The sequence below is a fragment of the Brassica oleracea genome, chromosome C4, assembly GCF_000695525.1.
Source record: "Brassica oleracea var. oleracea cultivar TO1000 chromosome C4, BOL, whole genome shotgun sequence".
Lineage (NCBI taxonomy): Eukaryota > Viridiplantae > Streptophyta > Magnoliopsida > Brassicales > Brassicaceae > Brassica > Brassica oleracea.
Genome location: NC_027751.1, coordinates 48,132,476 through 48,142,667, shown reverse-complemented (window position 1 = coordinate 48,142,667; position 10,192 = coordinate 48,132,476). Strand labels below are relative to the sequence as shown.

General features: G+C 34.3%; 1 protein-coding gene across 1 annotated transcript; it reads left to right on the top strand.

Moving 5' to 3' along the window:
- Positions 1-5,040: 5,040 nt before the first annotated feature.
- Positions 5,041-8,664, top strand: LOC106341463. Its single transcript, XM_013780233.1, has 7 exons — positions 5,041-5,431; positions 5,937-6,134; positions 7,008-7,216; positions 7,310-7,443; positions 7,528-7,783; positions 8,033-8,326; positions 8,422-8,664. The coding sequence occupies exons 1-7, from the start codon at positions 5,041-5,043 to the stop codon at positions 8,662-8,664; spliced, it is 1,725 nt and encodes a 574-aa protein (XP_013635687.1).
- The last annotated feature ends 1,528 nt before the right edge of the window (positions 8,665-10,192 follow it).

The following is a 10,192-nucleotide window of genomic DNA, read 5'->3' as shown; positions in this document are numbered from 1 at the left end:
ATCCGGAATCAAAGAGTCGAGCCACATCGCTTAATCACTGTGAGTCACGGTTAATTATTTGTTAACAAATTTTTAATGCAGGTTCCTGACATCGGAGACGGCTTCCGAGCTAGGATAGCTGGACCGGTCTAGGTGTCAGTTTGTGGATCCGAGGCTTGAGACGATGTCTGGGCTAAGTGGGTAGCAAGACTAGTCTAAGCACCTGAGTTATTGCGATTGTGTGATTATTATATGTTGTTATGGTATGTACCTCGTGTTGGTACTGTTGTGTGAGAACCTCGTGGTGGTTCTAGTAGTAGTTTGCAGGTCATTGCTTCCTCAAATGGTACCACTAAACCGGTCGTGGTCCGGAAAGTGGTGGGCTCGTTTTAACTTGGCTTGATCACCAAGGCCGAGTGTCACACGTGGATGTGACAGCCCCCGGCGAGTCCGATAGAGGACCGGGGCATGGCGATTCCGATTGAGGACCGTGACCGGTCGATTCCTGAGCGCCTACGCCTGTGTGGTGTAATAGTGAATGGATTACCGGTGTCCCTTGTGTGGAGGAAGAATGATTCTGTTGGTCCCTAGGAGTATATATATATGGTTGATTGAGATGACGCTCATAAAGAGTGTTTGATTTATTATGGTTTAATGGTTTATTGCTAAAATCGGTCATGTTTTATGATCTTGAATATTGATTGTTGAACTACCCATCTTGCTTGTGTTTGGGGTGGGGTTTAGAATGACGGGTAGTTGTATATGCTAGATAGGGAACCCTGGCTCACTGAGTGAAACTAGTTCACTCACTCCTCACATCCTTTTGCAGGTGACCAGTAGAAAGGACCATAGCGCTCGCGGAACTGTAGGAGCTGGTGTAGATTGGACATCTTTTGCTAAAGACTCGTTTTCAAGATATATGAATGTATGTTTTACTTTCGGCTGCGTCCATAGACCCTATGTATGATATTTTGGACTTGTGAACTTCATGTTTTATATATATAAAATAAAGTATGTTTTATATTCGTGCCGTGTTGAATCTGATATTAGGTTAGTCCAACCTAACACAACTCTATGATTCGGTACGGGTTGCAAAGCCTCAGGCCGAAGATTAGAGAAAACGAGTTTTGAATGGATATTTTGGGTTACAGAATTATGTTTTGTGACTTGAAAAGTCTATTCTCAACCCGTTGTAACACTTCCGGACTTGGCAGAGGAAAGTCGTTTGGGCATGTTCTTGTTTGATTGTTGTCTGAATGGTTGACCGATGTCTAAAAACGGTTCGGGGGTGTTACAATCCAAGTCCATAATGAAGACAGGAAAATGATTCTGTTTCGCATACGAGACAACATGTATTGTAGTTAACGCAATATAATAAATTAGATCGCAACTTAGATTGATTTCAATATAAAATTCTGTTTTCATGTGTGTAAAACAGTGGTAATGCTTTGGCATGTTGTCTTTGGGGCCGTTATGCTGAGCAAATCGAACATCATCTTGAGAAACATGTTGGTGAAGACATTGTTTGCTTGATAAGATTTGCTAAATCAGTGAATTTGGAGGTATGAAAATATTTAATTATTTTGTTTAATATCAAACATTTATGCGATTTTATAATTGTTTTTAACTATCAGCATCGTAGGTGAAGTTCAAATAACAAATGCATTTGATGCATCGCTTTTGGATCTCAATCCAACTATGGCTGAGGCTTTGGATTTCAAAGAGAAGTAAAATATTTAATCCGTTTCCATGATCGTAGGAGATGAAGTCGTATGTGGATCTATCAAGTTTGAAGATCTGATTGTTCCATGTCCAATATCTCCAAATCACTGTAAGATCTGCAAGTTTAATATATATCTAAACAAAAAATTTAATTAAAGCACTCGATTAGGGTTACAGTTGATAACCTTGCATAGCTCTTCTGTTGGAATTAGTATTCTCGATCATCTATCTTTATAAGAAGGAGTTCGAGGTGCAGAATCGGATTTCTTTTTGTTTTCTTCTCATTGAAGAAGATAGAGAGATCACAGAAGATTGAGAGACATAAGAGAACATCAACCGTTTGCCAAAACCGAGTTCCCAAAAAAAAATATGTCTGCTTCCCGAAAAAAAAAAAAACTGTTACACATGGGCTTTTAAAATTATAGGCCTTTTTCAATGTTAAATGACCCAAATAGTTTTCTATTTAACACAAATTCAAGCTTTTAATTAAATTGTAACTTTTTCAATATTATTCATAATCTGTATAAAAAATCTTTTACCAATCTTAATCAAATTTTAAATAAGTTATTTTTTCATAGCCATTGAATAAATTAATTTCTGTAAAAAATTATACATTATTTATCTATTTCATATATCATACTAACTCATAATTCTTTATTTCATCATATTTTAATGGTTGTCAATAGAAATGTGGTCCAACTTAAATTACCTTATCACACTGTGATCAATTTTGTAATCAAATTATGTTACAACAATTTTTGTATTATGTGATGTTTTTTGTCATCATTTGTATTATAATTTTGATACATTATATAATGGTGTATAATTTTTAATTACATTACGTAAACAGAAAAAAACACCCGCTGGTCGGGCGGGTCCAGATCTAGTTAGTATTTACAACAGTACCATTAATAACCTGATTGAGTTAAGTTACCATGTTTGCTCAAGGTTTGTTCTAGCTTTATCTGAGAGTTCAAGTCAATGATTGAGATGGGTTTACTCAAAAAGACATTCTTTACTACTTAGTTAGGACCAATGCTAGCAAACTAGTTAATCTTTAACAGTTTATTTACCTGATATGGTGGTGGGTATGTGAGGCTGAATCTTTTGCTAGATTTAGCATTTGATCTTTGATCGTTAATGTGGCAGTTGAAGCGCCGCACATGATTTTCACTGGTTTAGAAGACTAAAAAGCAAGAGAAACTCAAGCGGCTCCTTACCTGACTAGCACCTTCTACACCGAGCTTTCAGAGACGAAGGACTTGGTGTTTGTCCGAGGTGATGTTGTGTTCACAAGCAAACTCACTGACGAGGAGGCGAAATGGATCATGGAGACGGCTCAGTCGTTTTACTTGAACGACATTCGGTACAAGCTGCTCGAGAGGTTCAATAAACATACTTATGACTTTGAGTTCAAGGATGTGTTACAAGCCCTTAATATGCCTATTCTGTGATTTGTTAAATCAAGAAGAAAAAAACTTGTCTGATTCTTGTGTTCTTGAGACACGTTTGTATTACAATCATTCTTGTATGGTAATAAAAACTACATCACCAAACTAGTTTTTGGTTGAGAATTCTCTTTAGTATTTACGAAAAATCGGTTGGTTTTTAAGCTCCAAAATAAACATTAGGGGTCAATTTGGAAGAAACGATAAATTCAGGGGACGTTTCCCAAATATCACAGAAATGAAAAGATGTAGGTTTTTGTATATTATATATAGTATGTTCTTTAGCCAAAAATAAAATAAAATGAATCATAAAGGAAATAACTGAGAGAATATAACTGATTGAAAGAATAAAATCATAATTCTAAACATATGCTATCACATATATGATTTTCTGAATAAAATTTTATTCAAGGAATCCCCCGTAAGTGATATTTTGGAATAATAAGCCATATATTTACACATACTGAAGAGTTTATCTACTGAAAACTTAAATCTTCTCCTAAGTATTTGGAAATTCATTTTTTTTTTTTTGATAATCCAGGGTTCCCCGCTTCGCGGGTCATTCCCTGGGCCCGGTCAGGCAGCGGACCAGCTTCACCCGGGAGGTTTTTCCCTGAGCCCGAAGGCCCAGTACCCACTTTAGTGACAGGGATGAGCAGTTCGCCTCCGGCTGGCGTCGAACCCGGAAGCATGACAATTGGCCCCCAAGGCTCTAACCAGTAGAGCTGACTCATCCCGTCACAACATCGTTCCAACGTAAAACTCTTCCTTGCTCTGCTCTTCGTCTCCAAGCTAACGAATGGTAGTGGTAACAAACTAACAATGGCGCAGCAAAGAAGGGACGTGGCTCGAATGGTATGCAAAGCCAGCTTGTGAACAAGGCTTTTGAGGGATTATCATAGTACGGTGGTGGTAGAGGCGGAAACAGAAGTCGGGGTAGACGTGGAGGTGGTCGGGGAAGAAGACAAGGAAGAGGTCGCTGGTAATAATAAGCTTCCATGACAATGTTTTGTTCTCTTTTTCTGTATTTTCTTTGTCAGTAGGAGTTTTTGTTTGGTACTTGGTAGAGTTTAAGGAAGAGCATCCTCTAAACATATTGACATTTTGCTGCAATCAATTATTTAGAGAGGAATGTTTGTTAGAATTACAGAAAGATTAGGAATTCTAGAAACTTGTTTAATTGATACAAGATTTCTATTATAGCACGTTCTTCATACCATTCACTACAAATTTTTTTTTTTAAAAGTAAAAATTTAATAATTGGTTAAAACGCTTTATCAGAAGTCATTAGTCTTTAAAAATCTATATTATTATTATGACTTTTTTTTTGAAAAAGGAAAAAAAAAGTCATAATAATAATATTATTATTATGACTTACCAACCTCAATATTACAATTGACGTATTAAGATTTTATTCGTCCGAGTCATCATCGTATGAACATGTAACCTTTAAAACGATTTTAAGCACGTTCTTTATACCATTACATATAAAACGGTTCTACTTGCAATTTTTTAAAGGCATTTTTCTAGTAATCTACACAGTTGATCATAAATTGCATTATTTGATACTCGGATTCCAAATTTCTTGGTGTGAAACTCTAATGAACAATTAATCAAACTATTAGAGTAAAGAGCTCCACTATCAAAAGTCATTAGTCTTTAAAAATTATAATAATACGACTTACCAACCACAATAATACTGTTGACGACAAAGATTCAATTCGTCCGAGTCATCATCGTATGAACAATTAACCTTAAAATGTTTGTTTATTATATAGTTGTTAGATCTTGTCCCACACTGGTGATTACTGTTCTTGTGTATAAATAGAGAGGAAGACCTTTCCAACTAAATTCACACTAAATCTTCCTCATAGATCTCGAGTTTACTTCCATGGCAGGTCTTACTCTCTTCTTCTCTTTTCTCTCCCTGTCTCTCATCATTTCTGGTGCACGCTCCCGTGTCCTAAGTCCACTCCCTCTAAACAACTCGATCTTGATCTCTGATGGCGTCCATGACGTCTCGGATTACAAGTTTCTCACTCTCGACCCTACTAAGACCTTGTCAGGGACCGAGTGTGAACATGTCTATGGTTTTCTTCCATGTGCTAATAATGTTGGAGGTTATGTCTTCCAAGTACTCACATTTGGGTGTCTCTTGATCGTTGGTGACTATTTCTTGTCCGTAGGAAGGTCACAACTCTTTTTAATTTTTGATGTTGGATTCTATGGCGGAATCATCTTCCCTCTTCTTACAATGTTCCCAAGAATTGTGCTTATGCTCGGTAAGGATCCTCGGCTCACAACTAAGAAATCATTGAAAAACATTGTATATAGAGAAATACCTTTACATAGCATTAAATTATTATTTTGGTTTAAAAATAGCACATAATGGACAATATTTCAAAAATAACATTAATTAGATGTTTAAAAGATATTTTTATTTTTTATTTGTGTTTGAGTTTAATGATTAGTGTTGGTTTAGTATTTAGAGGGTGGAATTAGAGTTTGGTTTAAAATGTCAGTTAATATATCTTTTATTAATTAACAAATGTTATTTTGGGAATTTTTTCTTTAGTTTTGTGATTAGTGTTAGTTTAGTATTTAGAGGGTGAAATTAGTGTTATGGTTTACAATGTTAGATACTATCATATTTTAAATACTATTTTGGAAACTTTTTAATGTATTTTTGTCAAAAACGTAAAGTTGCTAATTATGAGATTTGTCCTTATATGTATTCAACCTTAAAACGTTTCTTCTTTTTTTCTTTGTTGGGGGATTTGACCTCAGCGAATGGACTATCATTGGGAAGCGATGTTGCTAACTCCTTCGTTGATAACAACGTTGGAGTTACTGCGGGATACACTGTGTTTGCTCTCACAATTCAGTGGGGAGCTTGTGTTGTGTTTCGTATCACTGGCCCGAGTTTGGAAAATGAAGAAAGAAAAACAATCACAGTAAACTTTTCTTTGAATCTGGAATCTATTAGTTGTATGATCATATTTATATAAGCTAAGATCTCATTACCATAATTCTGTTTATAATAAACAGAAAAGCTATGTATTTAAGCAATTTTACCACAAACAACTTTTCTCTTTAGACTTGTGGTAAATACTATCAACTTAGGTCACCATTAAAGAGAAAATCATTGAAAATGTAGTATTATAAGTTTAAACTTTTCTCTTTGGAATTGCTTGAAAATAATCACTGAAAATGATCTCGTAACTCATTTTTACTACAAGTTTACCAATTTTCATGTTTACTCTTTAATGATAACTATTTTTATAAATATTTTATATTTTTGATGAAAAAATTAAATTAACCCTCATAAATTATTTATAAATGTATAATAATAATTTATAAAATATTTATTGAAGTTTATAGACTCAACCCCACCCCTGAAATACTAAACCCCAAACAATAATCACTAAACACTAAACGTAAATGTTATGCTATTTTTAATATTGAATGTATTTTGTCAATTTATAGTATTTCAAGCAATTTATCTTTAAAAAATCAAAGTGGGTGGCTATTTGGTGAATCATAAAGACGAAAATAGCCTTCTTCTGTTTCTTGTTGTACAAGAAATAGAAATGAAGATGATATTGGGCATTCTCATATGTATTATGTACTATCCATGCACCAAATGGTCATCCACACAGACTCTATTATTTACGAATAGATACTAACATATGGTCATATCACAATTTCTCTCTGTTTATAATTTGTTACTGTATATTCATCAGGAAATCATACATTATTGGTGGAGCCAAAGACATGACATAGTGAAAACCATTGTTGGTAAGCTTAGTGACTTAAGACTGTAGATTGTTTCTCTTTTCTAATTTTTTTGGTATGAAGAGTTTGTGTTTAACTTTCTATGTGCAGAAGCAAGAGTAGACGTGGGTACCAAGAACAAGAAAACTGTAGGGGTTATGTTGTTGAGTCTAGCTCCTTTTCTCATGGTGACACTTTCAGCATTATGTGATTCAAATTATTGGAGGCACATCATTATATTAATAACATTAATAATATCTTCTTCTTCAACCATTGCCTACTTTGTTTACTCGGTATGAGTCACTTTAAAGCAAATGTAAACCCATTTGGTTTTCTTTTTGTTGGCTCACCTATGAATGTTTTTTTCTGTGTGTGGAAACTCGCAGTATCAAACTAACCAAAAGGAGAGTTTAGATCACGCGAGGTTTGAGATCATGTCAGAAGTTCATAAGCTATTAAAGAGGTTTTCACCAAAAAACTTTATTGAAAATGGAGAGATTAGCAAGGAGAGCATAAAAAGGTTCTTTTAACTTCTTTCTCTTTATACTTTTGAAGCAACGTTTGTTTCATTTCGGCGTTCTTACTCATTGCTTAAACTTGGTAGTTTGTTTGAGATAACTGATACGAATGGAGATGGGAAGATACAAATATCTGAGCTGAAAGACTTTAACATAGAGTTTTGGAACTTTGGGGTAATGAAATGCGAATTAGACAAGCATGCTAGAGATTTTCTTCAAAAATTCGATGAAAACAATGACGGTGAATTAGACGAGGAGGAATTTGAGAAAGGGATCAAGGATATGCTCAAAAAAGGCGAATTCAAATTCGATAGCGTAGATGATGAAAAAGAGGCTCACAGTGTAAGCATTTATCATTTCAAGAAAAAAAATATTGCAATTAACCTCATCCTTTCTAATAAAATATAAAAAAGTTCTTGTATTTCTAATTTTTTTGAATAAAAATTAGTTCATTAAAACGGCTAACTTTATTTTCTTTTCAAACAGAAATCACAATAAAAATACTTAGCAGAAAATGTCATTATTAATTTATTTTTCTCTAGTTTCAAAAGGCATTCATTCATTATGAAACCAAATCATGGTGGGCTGCAGGAGGAGAAGGGAACTCTAAAAATGGAAACACCGCCGCAATCGCTTGTTACTAAATTTTTCTCTCTGGAAACGTTAGAAGCTGCGATGAAAGTCATCATAGGGATCTTAATTGTCGTTTTTCTTGCAAAGCCATTTATGATGAACATCGAGCTCTTATCGGGCACAGCTGGAGTTCCCTCCTTTTACATCGTCTTCGTAATGATCCCTTTGGCTAGAAACTTAAAGAACACTCTATCAGCACGCTTCTGTCGTCCGAAAGACAAGGAAAAAGTCTCATTACATACCTTCTCTGAGGTTAGTTTTAACTATCACATTTCATTACTTGAGTAACAAGTTACATTATATGATATATAGACGTAGTTTAACGGCATTTTTATTGGTTTCCACAGATATACAAAGATATTACAATGAATAACCTCATGGGAATGTCAATCATATTGGCTGTTATATACGCGAGAGGCTTGACATGGAATTGCTCGGTAGAAGCTCTTATTCTTGTGATTGTTGGCCTCGCAATTGGCTTACCGGCTTATATGAGATCGACTTATCCGTTCTGGATCTGTTTATTTGCCTTTGCTATGTATATCTGCTCTCTTGTCCTTGTCTATCTCCGTTATCAATTTCTAGACTAGAACTAAGTTTACACCTGTAGGTGCGACTTAAGTTACAACCTCACTAGTGTATTTCCTCGGTATTTTTGTGGTTTTCTCGCATTTTAATCGTTCAATTTGTTTGTGTCAGTCTTTGTGTATGTCCCTCCACCTACATATTAGAAAATATACGATGATGTTCATACCAATCGGTAGCACTAAGTGCAATCTTTCTGGCACCGACCGGATCAGCCGAGGATACTCGATAGTGTATATCTTCAAAAAGCTCGAGAAATATAAAACCATCTCCAAGAGTTAAAAGGCTATGCATACTATGAAAAACATATTTCTCAAATATATTTATGAAGTTAGTGCAAATTCGAGATTTACATTTTCGTTCTGTTACTCTTGTAAAAACCTATACTGTATTAGATGTGTTTTTTGTTTTTGTTTTCAATATTTGGGTACATATTTATATTGATACGTACATGAGAATTTGACCTAACCAAGCCTAAATACATAAGAAAAATGAAAAAAAAATGCCAAATATTATTATCAAAACATATTTGCGTTTAGAATTTACAAACTGTTTTTCTGTTGAAAAGAAATAACACTCATGAGTAAAACTTTGTAAAGTGATATTGTGATTTCTTTCGGAAATAAACATAAAGTAAATTTAAACATAAACATAATGTAAATTCCTCTGGTTCAGAAGGAGTATATATGCCTTTGTATGCACTAGTCTTTTAAGCTAACGTCTTAGAATAACAAAAAAAATATGTCTAGTTGCATATATTTTAGAAGATTTGACTCAGTAATAAAAGTATATCAGGTGACTCTCATCGCACTTCATGACGTAGAGTATATTAGAGGATATTTTGATGAATAATGTATATATAATTATAGGTCAAAACTGTTTAATAACAAACTTGATTAATATATATTCAGAACTCGAACGTGACAATATATAAGTTCATTTATTTATAATAAAAAACAATATATAAGTTTACACTGTTCCTCCTAATAATAGGATAAAATCCTCTCTAAACATTTTTTTTTGCATTGATATATTGACCATAAACCCCAAAACAAAAACTTTTGTAAGATAACGCAAGACCATCTATATATAACTTCTCGATCTAAAATGAAAATTTGTTATAAATCATATTGTGGATGTCCATAACCGGTCCGATTCATAACCGGCCCAATGTTAGAGAGAGAGAGAGTCGACCCTGAGGAGAGAGAGAGAATCGACATCTTGTCTTTTCCTCGTTAGATTATGATTTGTATTCTTTCCATATTTGTATTTCATTTCTTTAGTCTTTCCATTATTCTATGACGCTATAATTCTCTATATATAAAGGGCTCCTTATGTTTATGAATAATACAGAAACATAGATTCTATTCTCTAGTTTCACAACACGTTATCAGCACGATAGAATCTAAATCCCTAAGCTAAAACAAACCGCCTAAAACCCTAACCCTAATCGGCGAACATCCTTACCGGCGAACCATACTAATCCCGATCGCGAAACCTTACATCCCGATCCTTGTTTACAATATGTTCCCA

Excerpts from the sequence above, each read along its gene's own strand:
- LOC106341463 (XM_013780233.1), top strand. The coding sequence starts at position 5,041 with ATGGCAGGTCTTACTCTCTTCTTCTCTTTTCTCTCCCTGTCTCTCATC. Across the intron at positions 5,432-5,936 it reads AAGAATTGTGCTTATGCTCG|CGAATGGACTATCATTGGGA; the intron begins GTAAGGATCCTC and ends ATTTGACCTCAG. Across the intron at positions 7,444-7,527 it reads AGCAAGGAGAGCATAAAAAG|TTTGTTTGAGATAACTGATA; the intron begins GTTCTTTTAACT and ends TAAACTTGGTAG.